Genomic DNA, 18,864 nt, shown 5'->3' with positions numbered 1-18,864 from the left:
TCTGACTGCATCTGCTCAGGAAGGGATGTCTCTAAGACAGTGGAGGGGAGAACCAGTGAGCACCAATGGGAGGTGTCACCACATGAATATAGGGTAGAGTGGAATTTTAATAAAGAATTTTTGCTTATATCACTGGTTTTGTGACATTCCTGGTTTAAAAAAAAATGATAAAGTAAGTTGCAAAAGGCTACATATTTTCTCAGAGATTTGCTATACACATGGGCTTTGGGGGAAGCCCAAGAGGAAGGAGATGTGTTTCAGCTTATTCCAGTCAGCCTTCTCCAAGTGAGCCACCCTCTCGCCTGCTGCCTGGGGCTCTATGGAACACAGTAGCATCCTGAACCAAGGCAAGAGGGAACGCATTCCCTTCCTGAACACTATTCACTGCCTTTATTAAGCAGCTTCCTTAGGCAAAGGGCTTCTAGCTCCTGTCATTCCAGGTATATTACACCTCACAGGTGGGTCACCTCTGAGGTGGATATTAGTTTTCTATTCTACAGCTGTAATTGAGACTCGGAGAAAATGACTGAGTCACTGGCCATACAGCAATTCTGGACTCGTCTATGTGACTTCAAAGACTCTGCACTTGTACATGGAACACGCAGACCACTACCTTTCCTCCATTTTTAAGTACTATGGTCAAAGATACCGCTGTCTTATTTAATGGATATATAGTTCTAGTTTCTTAAAAATTTTATTTTCAATTAGAGTGGACATATGAGATATTAGTGTCAGGTGTACCACAGACTGAACATACTGACTAGCCCTATATGAGGCTGAGCAGACTCAGACTCAGACCTGAAACTTCGGTGCCTAGAAGTGAATGATAAGCAGTGGAAAGCATTTCGTTTCTCCCAATTTCTAGCGCCCTTGGGTTTCCACTTCAGAATCCGGTCTCTCCCGAATCACTGCCAAGCAGTCAGACTTCCTCTTGTCTGTGCTACAGGGGATACTGACATGCAGTCAACAGAAATAGAGGGAACGGAACTGACAATGAGAGTCAAGGTAAAAATGTTCATCCACTGAGAAGTTTCATTTTCTTTTCTAAAATAAAAGCTGTGTATGTCTCATCACCATCTTGCAATCAGAAAGAGGTTTGGTTCGTATAAGAGAATTAAGTGGCTCTCCATTTGAAAATGAGTATTGCTGTACTTTGACATAGATTTTCATTCCCCCCACAACAAAAGATTGTCTGACTGGGACTGGGAATTTTATATTTTCTTTGGCTAACTGACCCATCATATATCTAAAGTCCCTTTACGTATTTAAAACAGAAGTGCAAAAATAAGTCCACCAAATAAATAAATAAATAAATAAATAAATAAATAAATAAATAAACAAACAAACAAATACATAAATAAATAGTGCAATAAATAGGCCTAGGAGGTTGTGATATAGTACTTGGTCCTCAGCTTTGAATAATCAGTATTTTAGTTAACTAAATTAAATGCACGTCCTCAAAGCAGGCTTGTTAAAATAGGAAGCTGGGTAATCTGTGATTAAATAACTCATTAAGCTCACTACGTATCAAAGGTGGAAATGCCTCATTTCAAATGTTGCTAATGGTAAATTGAGAGCCATTTGTCCTCACAGTAGCCAAGCACTTAAGCAGATTACTCCATTGAGCCAGGTTTCCAAACATGTGAAGACAATTTGGCAGCGGCTCCCAGTGCCAAGAACCACGCTCACACAGGGCCAAAGAGCACGGGAGTCCTGTGAGGGGGTAGTCTTTGGTCCTGAGAACGCGGTATTGGGGGAACCTAGCCGCTGACCTTGACGGACTGTTTTGAAGTTGAAGGTCTGGAAGCCACCTGTCAATGCAGAAGAATCAATGACGTCCACGCCATAGTCGCTCTGGCTCCGTCTATAAAGGGCGACACCAATGACCAGGACTGCCACGGCCACGACTGCAGCGCCCAAGCCCGAGTACAGAGCAATGTCGCTGGCATTCTCAATGCCTGAAAGACACAAGAGAAATCCTAAATGGCCAACATAGGCACAGAGCCAAGAGCCACCCCAGGACACAAAATGAAATGCTAGTGAGTTGTTGGAGCTACTGCTCTGAGGAAATGATATATGCAGCTAGCCACGAGCTGTACTCTCTCTCACACAATAATCCTATTTCTAAAACACTTGTGTAAATCAAAGAGCTGCTAGTCAAATATCTTAACTGCGTTAAGGTAGCTTATTACCATGTAATAGAATCTTGAAGACAATCAACTTTGCAAAGAATATAATATTTTTGAGTAAAAACAGGCAACTTCTCCTTAATTTATTTGTTTTAGGAAGTCATATTTACCTGAAAAGTATTTTTTATATTTTTATTGGAGGGAAAACATGAGACCCACATACAATGACAAAATATGGGTGAACTTCTCCACTTATATATGACCTGGGCACATGCATTCACAGAGAGTGGTCTACTGTGAGGAGAGAAAACATGGTCTGAGTCAAGAGAGGATAGACCAGCGTTCACAGTTAGGACTTCCAGCTTTGACACATGTCATTCAGTTGAAGAGAACATTGACAACATCAGTTTAGAGTATATGCAATCATTATGAGACTTTCTGTTGTGAGATATGAAAAGGTCTTGGTCCTAGGTGCTCTTATGTCCATGGTAAATGTTTTCTGGCACCAATGAGATTCTAGAGTCTAATACTTTTTTGTGGAGGAGGACTGGTCTCTAAGAGGGCACATGCTGTTTCTCCCATACCTCTCCTACTCCATCCTATTGAATGCATGGGCAAAACAAAAATAAAAGCATTAGTTTGAATTTAGACTGTGAGTGTTTCCCCACCCCCCAAGATATGTTGTAGCAGATTTTCAACTCTTTTGCTAGATGCACACTGGGTGTGGTTCATTCCTGAAGAGATGCATAAGGGCTAGTACAATTCAACATGAGATTTATCCAAGACTACAGAATCCTAAAGGAGGCGTAATCTTGGGAGGTGTTTAGAAGTAGAAGGTGGCACATACTAACATAATTAATCTCCCTACAGATTATATGATCAGTGTACTTAATAGGTCCAAAAGTAATTACTAGGTAGCCCTGTGCTGGGCTTGAAGGATAAAATAAACCCATTATACACTCCCCTTATAATTGCACAGAGCTTACTATTCATTCACATACCCTAATACGGTACTTACGTTATCAAATGAGGAATACTAACCATACATGTAAAGTGAGTATATTTTCAACCAAGTTAGTGGACTGTAAAATAAGGTGCTACCAAATTAAAGAGAGAACAAGGAAATCAAGCAGAACCAGCTCAGTCATGGGGCAGTAACCAGTGAAAAATATTCCTAAGGGAGAATGCAACCACTTGAAGGAACAGAATGTGAAGGGTCAGAGGATTATCAGACACTTATAATCACCACTACAGCCTGGGAGGTACGGAGAAACAGGGTGTGATTTAGGCTTTAGTTCCAACTTCACGGTGGCTCAAATGAGAGAGAGTCCAGGGGTGGAGGTATCTGTGGTCATCTTCTCTGGGACCGAGAACCACAGGCACACTGCTCGATGACAACTGCAAAGCTCCAATGTCTGCCGATGTCACGGAGGGGCAGAGAGGTGGGCAGCTCTCGCCCCACTAACACTCGCACCCTCCCTCTGCTTAGGTGAGTTCCTTCAAGGGAATGATCCGTTATTCTCAGAGAAGAGAGAGGACACAGAACATGGCAGGTACAGCAGGCCAGGCACCAGAAGCAGTGAGAGAACTTTGGATTTAAACCAATTAGCCTTTCCTTCTTCCCCCTCCAGTTCCTTGGACACTGATGACTGATGACACTATCATCTTAAAATGGGCATCTGGGGATGACACAGCTGCTCAGCCACTGAGCACATGCAGAAAAACAGCCTGGCAGGGTACTGAATGCAGCTGCTCTCTTGCTGAGTTGGCAAAGTATAGACAAAGACATCTTTAGCTTCCCAGGTACAAAAACAGGAAGGGCCAGAAGCCAGCAGGACAGCCAGGGTGAAGTACTTCTGTGGAAAATGGACATCACTGGCCACGAACATTCTGACACAAAACTGAGTGTAGCAGGAACACACTGTCTTTGATCCCCTGGGTTTTCATCTTTATTCCCATTCCCTTGCTACACAGGTTACCAGGTAACCAGAATTCTCCTTCGCCCTTCACAAACAAATCCTGTTTCTAGAAAGAGACCCCACGTGTACCTCCAGACTGAGGTTTAGAGGTGTGATATGGGTCATTGTGTTTCTTTTCCTAGGACTGTTTGCAGAATCTATAGTATTTAACCATGTATCCTCATTTCTGTTGCATGATTGGCTCTTAACAAATGTAGAATGAATGAATATGTTATATCCTGAACTTTCTTATTCCCACGACAAATTGTTCTTGTAAAATTAATACCACTGTATTTATCTTTTTGCGGAAGTCCATTGACTCCTGGCTTTTAGGACTTGAGTCAAAGAAATAAAATACTGGCCCTGGCTGGTTGGCTCAGTGGTAGAGCGCCGGCCTGGCGTGCAGAAGTCCCGGGTTCGATTCCCGGCCAGGGCACACAGGAGAAGCGCCCATCTGCTTCTCCACCCCTCCCCCTCTCCTTCCTCTCTGTCTCTCTCTTCCCCTCCCGCAGCGAGGCTCCATTGGAGCAAAGATGGCCCGGGCGCTGGGGATGGCTCCTTGGCCTCTGCCCCAGGCGCTGGAGTGGCTCTGGTCGCAACAGAGCAATGCCCCGGAGGGGCAGAGCATCGCCCCCTGGTGGGCGTGCCGGGTGGATCCCGGTCGGGCACATGTGGGAGTCTGTCTGACTGTCTCTCCCCGTTTCCAGCTTCAGGAAAAAGAAAAAAAAAAGAAAAAAAATACTGAAATAAATAATTTTTTAAACTGAGTGGAGGGACCTAGGGTGGGGAGGAAGGGAGAGGCCTGCACAGAGAGCTCTGTATTCTTACAAGGCTCACCCTGGCACTTAGTAGGACAATCTGACCTAAAAGCCAGGAGTCAATGGACTTCCGCAAAAAGATAAATACAGTGGTATTAATTTTACAGGAACAATCTGTCCTGGGAATAAGAAAGTTCAGGATCTAACATATTCATTCATTCTACATTTGTTAAGAGCCAACCACGCAACAGAAATGAGGATACATGGCTAAAGTAACAGTTGTTTCTTGTCTAAAAGTGACAAATCCTGGTATCCACGTGCTGCTGCAGAGGTAGACACAAGCACTCAATGCCACATGTGTATATATCTCAAGAGAATGAGTCAGACATTTTTACCCGCAGCTCAAATTAAATTCTTCTCAAGTTGGCTCACAGTGCTTCTTTCTTCTCTTCTTTTTTTGCTTTTCTTTACTCTATCTACCTATTTTCCTTATTTCCCCTCTACCCTGTTGTCTAATCTGTCCTTCCAGGAAAGCAAGTGGTTTTCCCTATAAGGATTTCTGTGTGATTATTAAACATCATCATTTTTTTCCACGTATGTTCAGGACTGGCCCCAGAAGAGCCTGAGGTTTAGTTCCACATTTTCCACTACAGATCTATGTGTCCAGACATACGTATATATGCATATGTGTCCATGTGAGCACATGGGCACTTGGAGGGTGCCCCTGCAGAGTCATTACACACATGTACGCACGTGGGTATGCATACACACAGCACACAAGCACACATTCAAAGCCACTGCCGCTGCTTCCCAGAAGATCGCTCTACCAACATGACCACGTGGCACAGGCCCTTCCCAAGGCCTGACTGCTTCCCCACGTCCGTTCCCTGCACTGCAGTTGTGATTCATTTCCTTCTAGGTGAATGTCTGCTAGTGAAGGGCCTGCTTACCTTTCACATTACAGCGACAGGTCATAGTAATGTCTCCCCCCATCCCACAAGGCATGTAGGCACTACCACCCATCTCTAAGTACCCATCTGTATGGTGACAGCTGACGGTCCCCCTCCCCCAAGAGAGTAAGTCTGTTCTACACAATCTAGCCAGCACTTCCAACCTATGGTCATCTAAACTCTTAGATCACTTATGGTTCCTAGAACTCATTTTATATCAGACTTTTTACTGTTAAGTGTCTGAACGCCAGTGCACCCTTCCTTACTGCTTTAAACTCTTCAAAAGCAGTGATAGCTCTATAATTTCCCCCAGACATTTGCACAACATTGTGTGAAACTATTTGGTGATTACTTGCCTCAACTCTGAAAAGAGAAATAGGAAAGGAATTCCAGTCTGAGGCTGGTTTTAGAACTCCTGCCTCAGGGACTCTTTTTCTTTTTCTTTCTTTCTTTCACACATTTCTCCATCTGCTCACTCATCTGCAGTAGTGGTTTCTTTGCTCGAAGTGATTTTGAAGAAAAGCTTTGATACCCCCTGATAGATCAGGCTGTTTTGCTTTTTGTGGGCACAGGACACTTTAACTTGCTGTTTCATAGACAAAACTTTACATATTAATGTCTTACTGATGTTTTTACCCCTATTTTTATCTATCCATGAGTCACAAAAGCTTTAGGCAAAGCTTGGAAGGACCCAACATGTAGCAGAATAAACTGCTGTGTATGATAAGTTAGAGGGAAAAAAAAAAGCAAAAACCCCAAGAATTGACCGAGAAATCACTTATATTCCAAATTATTCAGAAAGTACTATAGAATATGTTCAATAGAGAGTTGGAAACTAGGACCATGGCAAGGAAGTGTTTATGGGTTCATTTGGCCTGAAGAAAAGAGCTGTAAAGAGACTTGTGCTGACTTTAATGCAGAAAGCTTGTTATAAAAAGAGAACGGGCCCACCAGGTGCTCAATGACCCTTCATTTCTGATGAAGCTAGTAACCAACTCTTCTGCCATCTCTAACAAGGACTGAAAAGAAGGACATGGCCTTTTATTATAAGGGGAACTCTGGTTAGATATTAAAATGACCTTTTCTACAATGAGGGTTGTTAATAAACTGTGCTGTATTTCTGAGGGAGACTGTGAAATCTTTCAGAAAGTCTCTAAAAGACAGCATGACTTTATAATACTCTGCAGTTACATATTTATATATTTTGGGGGGCACAGTTGGTGAGAAGAACCAAGTGACCTTTCAAAGCCCCTGTGGACTTCATGGTTCAAGGACTTCATGAACAAGTTCGATGGCTTTATGAATTACAATCATACCTAGTTATTTATAGTAACCAGTATCCCCAAAGGATTAAATAAAAGGGCCATTTATGTAGTTTGTCTTTCTCTCTTCACATGACTCCCATCTGAAAGAGATATTAATGTCACTTGTTAATGGAAATTTCACTTAATTCCCATGGTATAAACTTAATGATATATCAGGCTAGAATCTGTTTTACAGGATTAGCTAGCTACACAAAATTAATGAAGGAGCATCACAAATGCCTTTCAAAACACGCTATTCTTTTCAATCCTCCTTTTAGATATTATGCAATGACCATTGATCCCATGTCAGAAAAAACAACTTGATTGGTCTTTAGGAGAGAGTGAATTACTGAGGCGTCCATACAGTAAGTATTCACAAAGAGAGGGGGGAGCGAGGTAAACCAATGGGAGAGTAAAGACCCACCTGCTGCACTGGACACCTCAGAAGGCCAGGAGATGGCCATCTCAGGACCCCTCCCCTTCTCCAGCCCAGCCCATGCAGTGCTGTGGATATAGGGGGATGTGCTGAAATAGTCACTGCATACTGAAGTATGATACAACAGGAGTTAATGTTAGAATTGTTCATACTTGCTGTCATTAAGAAGCAACTTCTTTTGTTTAACACATGAGGAAATAGCTTTTACATGGTGAGCAAGTCCAATGATATCTGCATTGCTTGGAATCTCATCATTTTTTAACCAATCAACATCTCAGCTTCTTTTGTAGTCTCTCATCCTCAAAAATCTCATTGCTATTGTGGTGATTATTGTTTTATTGTTGTAATTAATGACAATAGCAAATTCTTAAGTAGTGTTGACTAACTGCCAGTTGCTGGTCTAGTACTTTTCACTTCTTAACTCATTTTGATCTTTCAACAACCTTGTAAAGCTGTCTCCATTCAAATGTGTAAACCGAGGCAAGAAAATCACTTGCCTTGGCCAAAGCCTCATGATTGGTAAGGAGCCGAACTGGGATTCAATCCCAGGCACTCTGGCTGTAGAATCGATGGATGAGGGTAGGCTCAGCCCTCTCCAGCTGTTACCCCTTGCTCACTGCTGACTTCCTCTCGATGACAAGAGTAACATAGTACTGGGCAAGTTTGTGCTTGAACTTCTGAGAACTACAAATGTGACCACATTCTCAGCCTCACAACCAAATCAATTTTTAAATTTTTTTTGTTAATTTATTGATTTTAGTTGGAAAGGAGGGGGAGAGAGAGACAGACAAAAATATCAATCTGTTCCTGTATGTGCCCTGACTAGGGATTGAACTGGCAACCTCTGTGCTTCGGAACGATGCTCTAAGCAACTGAGTTATCCAGCCAGGACCCAAATCAATTTGAAGAGGGTATTCTATGTCCTCTTTTACAGATATGACATAGGTTCAGCTAAGGTAGTAACTAGACAATGGTAAAACCAGGGTTTACATACACATCTGTCTTCATTCTCAAGCTGCTGAACGGTTGCTCTGTGTGGCTTCCCTTCTCTCTGCTCTGGATGTGCCTGCACCAAGGTAACTTGCCTTGCTTGGAGGAAGTCCCAAACCCTACTGGCTGGTACCATCAAAAAACTGATGCTATCCACTTGCATCTGGGCCTCCTTTAGCTCAATAATTCTTTTATTCATGTCCTATGACCAAAAACATTTCATCAAAACAATTACTCTGAATTTAGTTTCTTTTCTTAAAGACTCCTGCTTCTCACCTCTCATCTGCCCCTCTTTTAGGTGAAATAGAGGTCATTCTATGTGAGTTCATTCCCCTGCAACTCCGCACTATTCTGCTCCTTCACATTCTTCCTTTCCTTTCTCTGCTCCCCGAAGAGCTGCTGCTCATCTGTGTCAGACCAGCTCGACCACACCCTCTCCCGCCTCCACAGGGACCGGGCCTCATTCATCATCCTCTCATTGTCTTGCATCTTCAAAATTTCCCTACAACTCTGAGCCTTGTTCTTTGCCTACAAACATCATCCAGTCTTCCTAATCACCTCTCCCCAAATCCTTCCCCTGACTTGTTTTCTAATAGACTACTCAAAGATGCAGCCTTCTTTACATCCACAGAATTCTTAGCTCTTTGTTTAAAAGAACTTTCAGCATTTTTAACTTTAAACATTTTTTAATACACATTCAATAATTCTCCTAACCTTTTAACCCCTGCCCCTGTTAAAGTAATCAATAGAATGCATGTATAAAATGAGAAAATATTTTAGGAAATATATAAAGTTCCACTATGCAAAGAGAAAAGTTATCCTCCAACCCCCCCCTTCTCCAAAAGTAATTACTCTGGATAGCACCTCTGAGACCTTTCAGGGAAACATGTCCTTCATTTATTTTTCTTTACCCTAAAGGCTCTAGATTATATACATCTTTTACTGTATCCTTTGCTTATTTTTTATGTATAATATCTTATAGATCTTTTCTTGTCAGAACCTGTAGAACTACTTCATTCTTCTTCCACTTGCCTAGCCCACTAACAGGCTGTATGATAATTTGGTAAGTCTACCATTTCTATGTCATTTGATTATTCCCTTTAAAAGTCTGTCTTTTGCCTAAACCACCACCCGAAGGTTATTTTCAACTGCCGCCTCAACAGCAATGTTCCCTGTCTTATTTTTTACATTGCTTTGTGGTAGGCAAGAAAAGCCAGCCCACCATCTAGGAAAAAAAGAAGTCTCTTGAATTTGATTCTCCTATTTTTTCTTTCCTCATTGTTTAGTAACTACCCTTTAGTCTTTAAAGTTCAGTCTTGGCCATTTTTTCTTTCTCTATGCTTATCTAATTGGCTAATCACTGGATAGTCATCCACACATCGGTAGCTCTAACTAGTCCCTTGATGCCAAACAGGTTCACATCAAGACCTCCTGCCTCATCTCCTGTCCTGCACACATCATCCCGTATTTCTGTCCTGCTTTGTGGGCAAAACTCCCTGCATGTGGTGCTAACATCTCAAATTTCTCATCTGATTTACAAATTCATCATTCTTATGTCTTTAAATATTTTCCTCTCTGAATTCCCTTTTCCTGCTCATGACACCACCAGTGATCAGGCTTGTGATGGAAGAGTCATCTTCCGTTCTGTTTCCATGGACTCCTTCCCCAGACCACTTACACACCTTACTGATTGTGTCTCCAGTGTCTCTCACACTATCCTTTCAACAGGAGAGACCCTAAATGATGCCTCTACTGCCCAGGCTTGTCTTACTAGTATCCATGCTCCTAGTCTGTGATCACTCTGACCTGTTTTATGCATGGATTACTCTTCCCAAATGTGGTTCTGGTACTGCTACTCTGATACCTTACAGTCCAATGGGAACTTACCTTATGCTCAATACACTTTATGCTCTGCTCTATTTTTCAACTGTTTTGCCCACTTTTCATCCATATGAACCCTACTCTGGCCAGATCTGATTACTCACTTTGTTCCAAGTAAACCTTGTCAATGGATTTGTGTGTGTGTGTGTGTGTGTGTGTGTGTGTGTGTGTGTGAGAGTGTGAGTGTGTGTGTTACCCAAAGGCTCTCCCCATCAATATCTACTTCAATTCTGACCATTTTCCCAAGACTGGCAATAAGCGAAATCTAATTTATAAAATATTCTTGATATAGCACATTCAGACATGTTTCATCCCTTAAGTAAAATGACCAGATTTGGCAAATAAAAATATGACAGTTAAATTTAAATTTTGGATCAATAAAGAATAATTTTAGTTTAAAAACTTATTGTGTGATAGTTGGAACATGCTTACACTAAAAATGCATTTGTTGTTTATCTGACATTCAGATTTCAAGGGGTCCTCTATTTTTATCTCGTACTACATTTGAACTGCAGAAGAACTATACTTTTGCCTCCTAGATAGAAAGACCAAGTTAAAATGGGCAACAGAGTCCAAAAGATAAAGACTTGAACTCCAGCTCTTGAGAAAATGATTTCACGTTATGAAAGACATTAACTCTATAAACGTTGAGTATACTAATAGAAGTGGGGCCTGTGAGTTCACATTTTAACAAGTAACCTGGGTTATTCTGTGGCTAAAGAACATGTTGGTTTACCACTTATTCGCCATGGCTGTACTTAGTTCTAAGGTATTTTATAAACAGAATCCTGTATCATATCCCTTAAGTGCAAAGTCAATGATATCACTGAAAACAGTAATAAGAAAAGGCATATGTTTATGATGGAATAAAAATTAAATAATCAAAAAGTTGAAAGTGGTAAGAAAACTATAGATGTTGCATATATATATATACATATACATATACATATACATATATATAAATATATATAAATATATGAGTTGATCTGATTCATAGTATAAACAATTTTTAAATTTATTGGGGTGACACTGGTCATTGGGGTCATATAGGTTTCAAGTATATCAAGTGATTCATGATCTGCATATTGCACTGTGCCCACCATCCAGAGTCAAATCATCACCCGTAACCATGTATTTGGACTTCTTTACCCTTTACAAACTCCCTACCCCCTTCCCTCTGGTAACCACCATATCATTGCCTGTGTGTATGAGTTTCAGTTTTATAGCCCACGAATGAGTGAAATCATATGGTTCTTAGCTTTTTCTGACTTATTTCACTTAGCATAATATCCTCAAGGTCCCTCCATGTTGTCGCAGGACAAAGCAAGTCAAGCAATCTGTGCTATAGTTATTGAAAATAATCAGCACAAGATGAAGGAAAACAATAGACAAACTAGAAACAAAGAATGTTTTTTAAGGTACGGCTAGAAGATCAGTATCGAAGTCCATAGCCTATGCTAGTGTAGAAGAGCCTAGAAGTCTGTTGGAGAATTTAAAGGTATCGCCCAAAGTTGCAGACACTATTCCACCATAGATGAAGCCAGTATATCATGGGAAAAGATGCAGAAAGAAATGTCTGTGATTGAGGAGAAGAGCATACTTAGTTTCCAGACTTTAAGGACAAATCAGGCTATTGTGATGGAAACAATTCTGGGAAGCATATATTGTGGGCTTTAACCTAATACCTAGCACAAAATAGATGAGATTATTAAAAGTTGTTTCCTTAATTTCCCTTTTCTCAAATCATTTATCATCTTCTACTGCCTTGTATTAAAATTATGGAGAAGAAACTTTCCTTATTTTTTCCCTTCACACTTCACTAGGTCAAGACTATTAGATAGAATAATTACATAATAAATATCTACTACATGAATGAGTAGCAGTGAATATAGAAGAAGTCTTTATTTTCACCTGAACAATAAAGGGCCCAGTGAGGAGTCAGTAAGAAGATGTCAGACCACAACTCAACAAATAATTATTGAACGTCTAACATATACTAGGCCAAGTGGTAAATGCTACAGGTATAAGGGTGAATGGCTCTATACTGTCTACCAGAGGCAGCAATTTATGTCTATACATTGAAAAAGAATCCAGGCCAGTATAAAGACACTGAACATATTGTATAGAAAGAGGGAAATAGTCTGGTACTTGGAAAATAACAAGACTAATTAATTCAGACTTGGAGTGTTGGTGAAGGCCTTGTGGAAGAAATGACACCTAAGCTAAAATACGAAGGAAAAATAAGTTAAACAGGTTGAGGATTAGGTTGAGAGAAAGAGTTTTCAGGCAGAGGTAACAGAATGCATAAGGTATTACATGCCCACATGGGCATAGGGTATTCCGAAAACTAAGAAGTTTGTTTGGTTGAATAATACAGGAAGTGGTGAGAGGGCAGGAAGGAAAATGCTAATAATTAAGATGATCGAGAGAAACTGATATGATTAAAAATATATAAAGTTGAAATCAGATCATAAACCTATTAAGTACTTTGAAGTAATGGTGAGCTACTAAAGAGATTTAAACATGGTACTGATGTTACCAGAATGTATATTTTTAAAAGATCAGATAAACTGATGTAGGACAAGGCTAGATACAGGGAGGAAATTGTAGAAATCCTAGTTAGGAATAAAGATGGCCTGAACTTTCAAACTTTCCTGGGACACCCTTTTCTTATCATTTGGTTTCTGTCTTACTATGGCTGCTGTTACTTTTCCACCTCCTTTGCAGTGATTTCTGACCTTTTCTATATCTAAATGTTGCTATCCTCCAGGGCTCAGTGCTCAGCTCTATTTCCTTTTCTATTCACACTCATTATCTGGTGATCTCATACAAACTAATGGCTTTGAATATCATCTGGACACTGACAAGCCCTAGATGTATGTCACCAGACAGGACTCTCTTCTGACCTCTGGACACATATATTCAACTTGCCTATTCAACCAGTCCATTTATGTTTAATAGGTATTTCAAAGTTAGCATTTGTAACAATGAACTCTTGATTCTCCCGGATTTACTATCCCAAGCTTTTCCCATATCAGTAATGACAACTCCCTCCTTGTAGTTGCATAGCTAAAATTTCGGTATCATCCATAGCACTTTTCTTCCTCTTAAGTCTATGTTTAGTCCATCAGCAAATCCTTCTGACTGTGCTTTCAAAAGATATGTAGGATAATACTTGTTTTTATCATTTCTGATGCTATCTGGCTCCAGCCCCAATCATCTTGGACCCAGGTACTGTCATAGCCTAGTTAGTTGTAATACATGATTGTTACAGTAGATCATTCTAAGGGGTCTCCTTGCTTCTTCTTTTATTCCCTGTATGTTTCCATTCAATACAGCAGGGACAGTTTACCGTTGAAAATACTGGATCACATCCACATGAATAAAAACCCTCAAAGGCTTTCCATCATGCTCAGAGTAAAGGTCAAAGTCGTGACGATGGCCTGTATTACCTTTGACTGTTTTTCCCCTTGCCCCATATCTCTGATCTTAGTTATGGAGAGGTGATTCCTCCCGTTGTCACTCTGCCCCAGACATCCTGGCCGCCTCAGACAGTCCACGCAAGCTTCCACCTCACAGCCTTTGAACTCTGCTGTTCCCTTTGCCTGGAATGCTCTCCCCCCAGATATCCAGAATGCTTATTTCCTTGCTTTTCTTCAGGTCTCCTCTTAAATGTAATTTTATTTTATACAGAACTTCTCTGAACACCTGCTACACCAAAAAGGAACACTCCCTCCAACCTTCCCTAAGCCCCTTACCCTGTTTTATTTCTCTTCACAACACGTACCACCAGCTCAGCAGCGCTCCACACTGTATATGTCCTGGGTGGTTTCTTTCTATCTCCCCTCACGGAGAGTGTGAGCTTTGTGGATGCAGATACTGTGTCTGCTGTGCTCAGTGCTGACTTTCCACCACCTAGAACACTTCCTAGCACATGGTAAGCACCCAATAAAGAGCTGCTGAATGAATGGAGCGATGTCTATGAGTAGAATAAAATGAAATAAAGTTGACGAAATCTTTTTAAGTGGTAGAACACTCAGATTATAATGATGTATTGGGTACTGAGCAGGAGAAGGAAAAAAAAACGAGAGGGGTCTAGAAGGCTGCCCAAGTCCTTACCTCGACAACTGAGTTGCTGGGATAGTATGCACTAGAGAAGATGGGAGCAGGACTGAATTAAGAACAGGGACAAAGAAGGATGATTTTAATTTTGAAAAGCTGCGATTCAGCTAGAGATGACTGGGTGGTAGCTGACTCTAGAACTATTCACTGGACTCCTACTTGCTCTGTTAGGTGCAACCAACTCTGGAAAGCAAACGAAGAGAGAGTCTGGGGTCCTGAGTTACTCTTTCTACCCTGAACAGGAACTGGCTGAACTAGTCACTCCTCAGGAGCACAGAGACTCTCAGAAAGCCACATCCCCAAGCCTCCGAGGAATCTCCTTGTCTAAACGCAACCATTTTCCAGCCTAACTCTGGGGGTGCGTGTTGCCGTTCACAGCCTACTATATTTTACTGCACCTCCTGACATTGTTACACAACATTTATTGAAAGCACATTTGATGGTAATGAAGTTTCTATTAACTATGATTAAATCTCATAAAGCACCTGAAGATAATTTAAGATGTGCAGAAGCAGAAAATGAAACATTCAGTTTAGTACATTAGGAAACGTAATTGATTAAATTATCTCATTTACAATAAGTGCTTTCATGAGCTGTGCACCGCACACATCTCCCCCAGTTTGTCATGATGACTTGCCAACAGATATCTGAAGACTTTCTTTTTTTTTTTTCCTTTTTATTGAATTTCTTGGGGTGACATCGGTTCATACAACCCTACAGAGCTCACGTGTACAACTCAACAAGACGCCATCTGCACACTGCAGCGGGCGCTCGCCACCCAGGTCAAGTCTCTTTCCAGCATCTTTTACCCCCACCTTGCTTCCCCTCTTCCACCTACCCCGCCCTCCTTCCCCTCTGGCAATCACCGTTCTTTTTCTGTCTTTTTTTTTTCTTTTTGCTAAAGGACTTCACTTTCCTTTGACACCTCCGCACTGCAAAGCGGGATCCTCAGCGCGCCTGCGCACGGAGGTCTGCGTGCGAGACTCGAGTGGTGTTTCTATCCGCCGGGCCCTGCGGAGGCTCATGCGCTCAGCTATATACAGGAACAGGTTGTTTCTCAATTATCTCCATCATTGACTTTGATTTTGCATCCGTGATGATTCATGGACCCTTAAACTAAGCCCCTCTCTTTTCACTGAGCAACTGCGCCTGGATTTCTATGATGCATTGCTAACCATGCGGCTTACAGGACCCCAACTGCATTCCTCGGGGAGACTTTTGCAATCATATTGATTCTGTTAAGGCTTTATTTTTAGGAAATGACAAATTAAAATAGTTTAAGTGATTTGGTTGCAGTATCCAGCAATTAAGCTTGGTGTTCAGGAGCAAGAACCCCAAGCAAAAACTAATTCAGGAGTCCCCAAGGACTAGGAATAGCTACTGTGGAGTTTATGGCTGGAAGTACAGATGTAACCAAATTAGAATGGCGCAGGCCTCACCAACTAAGCATGAAATTAAGTTTTAGCAAACACACGTGCATTTCTACACAAGTCTCACGCTGGCCACCACATGGATACCTGTGATCCTGCTTGTGCTGCACCCAGAACCGGTGGATGCCCTGGGGAGGCAGCTGAGGGTCCACTTACCCAAGCTGTCTCTGTGAGGTCTAGACTCAGACACAGCCAAATATGCGGTGACTCGTTTTATTATTCTCCCTCCCTCAACATGTACATACACAGACACACAACCACACAGGACACAAGCATGTTCCCCTACTCTCCATCTTCCTGTGATTTCAAAATCGAGCATACATGATGTCAGAGGGTTGCCACCTAAGTACCCACCTATTACTTTATGGGCAGCAGACAGCCCGGAAAAGAAGTTAAGAAAGTTTGTTCTTGTTGTTCTGCAGATATCTCAGACTCTGCAAGCAATGGCCTCTTTATATCTCAAGCCCGACTGAAGCAACATAATAAACTAGGAACATAAATAGCTTTACTGAGTCTTTCTCTCCTGTCTCTGACCCCTGTCCCAAGGTGCCTATTTCTGTCTATCTTCACAGGGTCTTAATTCTTTCAAAGAAGGTGGCTAATAAGAGCTGTTAACTCTCCAAAGCTATTTGAATTTTAATACCCTTGGATTTAAAAGATCAAAAGCCATTCATCTGCTACTCAAACGGGTGATACTGGCCAGGGACATCTTACGCAAGATTTACAAACCCAACCTGCCGGGCTGTTGCCCCTCACGCTCCTGCTGCTAAGAGCTGTGTTGCTGATACCCTTGATCTCGAGTGTGCTTACATATTTCTGGGCACTTGAGCATCACTTAGTGAACATACTACAATGTATATTCCCAGGTGCCCCTGGCCCAGTACCAGGGATTCTAATTCATTCGTTCTATTTGGAAGTGGGGCATATTTAACAACCCTGTACCATACCACAAGAGTCTCATGCACGTGGCTGTTGATCTACCTTTTGAGAAACATTTTTCTAAGGCAGTGGTTCTCAGCTGAGCTGCACACTGGAGACACTGGGGAGCTTTTAAACTGAGAGATCATTGGGTTTTAACCCCCACCCCCATTATGATATCACTGGCATGGGATGCAGCCTGGGAGTCTGGATTTTTAAAAGCCCTTCACATGGTCGTCACATTTAGTCAATGCTGAGAACCACAGGGTCAAGTGCTCATCTGCCAACCTTCCCTCTCTGCTCCTTTCCCCAAATCTATTGGCTGCACAAGAGGGAGAGATCGTCAAGGAAGCTCCTGGAAGTGAGCCTGTATTTAGAGAGCTCGAGCCGGCACCGGCCCTCAAATTTCTAGCTCCTGTTAGTTTCACTGTGCAACAGTGCGTCCTCATTTACCCAGTTGCCATGAAGGTCACAGTTTGCATCTTAGGCTCCTCCCCTAGGTGGAAAGGTGTGGAGTCAGGCTTTGGTCCCAGGCTGCTATCACGGAGGTGCGTACTGACAAATATTGATTAATTTTAATGCTATAAATCTCAGAAGAATTCTAGGTCTCATTTGCAGAGTAATGGGCTTATAGGCGGGTGGAATCAAAGGAGAGATTTACTTTTATTCTGAGGGCAGGGAGGGATGTGCATATTTCTTTCTGATTTAAACTTCTGATATGTGACTCCAAACCCAATGAGCAGAAGTCCCGGAAGCCCTGGATCTTTGTACAAACTTCAGTTCTGTTTGGTCCTAAGCAAATACAACAGTAAGGCAGCAAATATGAGAATAAATTATATTCACAAGAGGAAAAATAACTTACTTTGGGGTTTTATTTCATGAAGAGGTTTTTTATCTAAAAGAAAGAAAGAGAAAGAAAAAGTTGCATTTAATAAATTTTCATGGAGAAGGTCTATTTCCTATATCACTTTGTCTATGTCTATAAATGAAACATTTTCTCTGTTTTGTGCAGACATTACGTTTTATGTTGTCTGTGTTTTTTTTCCTTTTCTTTCTAATTTTTTATTTTCCTTTTTTGCAATATTGTTAGGATGACGTCCTCATTCCCTTTTTAACTTTCCCTCAGGCTTACTAGCGTTTCTCCCTGTTGTGTTTGCTAGATTCTGATCGGCAAGATGAGAGCAGCGAGCTTGCAGCCTGCCCTGTTCTAGATGCAGCCAGCAAATGCTCAGGTAAGGGATGCTATTCCACTATACATGACGATGGAAGAATGAAGCAGGGAATGAATGTTTAAAGGGACCCTGCATTGGTCTGCAGTTAGCATAGCCTGATAAAAACTTCAAACTATGTTGTTTACGCATTCTTGTGGTGTATGTGTTCAGTATTGTAATCAAGTTGGAGGTGTTTTTTTTTAAAAGAAATCTCACTCTTTTTGTTCCTTTATTTGGTAAAATGTGTATAGTTTCTCTAAATGGAAAGGTGTCATTTCATAACCATGGTATTGAGCCGTGCAGCTGTCAGATGAAGTGGGTACAGGAAAAAGACATTCAGCCTTTTACCTAAGAAGGGCCCCCCCGGTGCCAGAGCTCAGGTGAGGTATTGCTCTAATTCTCCTGACTGTTCTCCACCCACCCTCTTCTGCCCTATCTGCCATCACCCAGTAACCCTGCAGTCACCTTGTAAATCCCTTTGAGACTTGGCCTCAGTCCCTCCCTCCCCATTCCCACTTCCTGGGCCCATCCCAGGCCGACGACTCCCCTGCATGGAAGAAACAGGGAAACCTACACTTCAGACACTGAGGCCAAGATTCCAGAAGACCTGCGTGGTGAGTCCTCCCTCTCATCAGTCCCTTCCGGGGCTCAGATGGGACCCTGTGGGACTGCAAGCACTGAGGCTGTTTCTGGGTGGCCACAGAACCGGACGATGGTGAGGAGACCTTGAAAGGTCACCTTGTGCAGTCCCCATCCTCTGCCTGCCTGAAGGCGAGC

The 18,864-nt window shown here is 41.9% G+C and overlaps 1 protein-coding gene across 6 annotated transcripts in view; it reads right to left on the bottom strand.

Moving 5' to 3' along the window:
- The window catches only part of UNC5D (unc-5 netrin receptor D), a 524,296-nt gene that overhangs the window by 76,824 nt on the left and 428,608 nt on the right, over positions 1–18,864 (bottom strand). For 2 of the 6 annotated variants that reach the window (XM_066380315.1, XM_066380318.1), the window contains 3 exons: positions 17,739–17,771; positions 2,714–2,728; positions 1,773–1,958 (listed from right to left, as the gene is read on the bottom strand). In XM_066380315.1, the coding sequence (XP_066236412.1) occupies positions 1,773–1,958; positions 2,714–2,728; positions 17,739–17,771 (234 nt within the window). The remainder of the gene's footprint in view (positions 1–1,772; positions 1,959–2,713; positions 2,729–17,738; positions 17,772–18,864) is intronic. The other 4 variants (XM_066380316.1, XM_066380319.1, XM_066380317.1 and 1 more) reach the window with 2 other exon arrangements.

The sequence above is a fragment of the Saccopteryx leptura genome, chromosome 4, assembly GCF_036850995.1.
Source record: "Saccopteryx leptura isolate mSacLep1 chromosome 4, mSacLep1_pri_phased_curated, whole genome shotgun sequence".
Taxonomy (NCBI): domain Eukaryota; kingdom Metazoa; phylum Chordata; class Mammalia; order Chiroptera; family Emballonuridae; genus Saccopteryx; species Saccopteryx leptura.
Note: the sequence above shows the minus strand (reverse complement) of the source record. Positions and strands in the feature narration are given on the sequence as shown.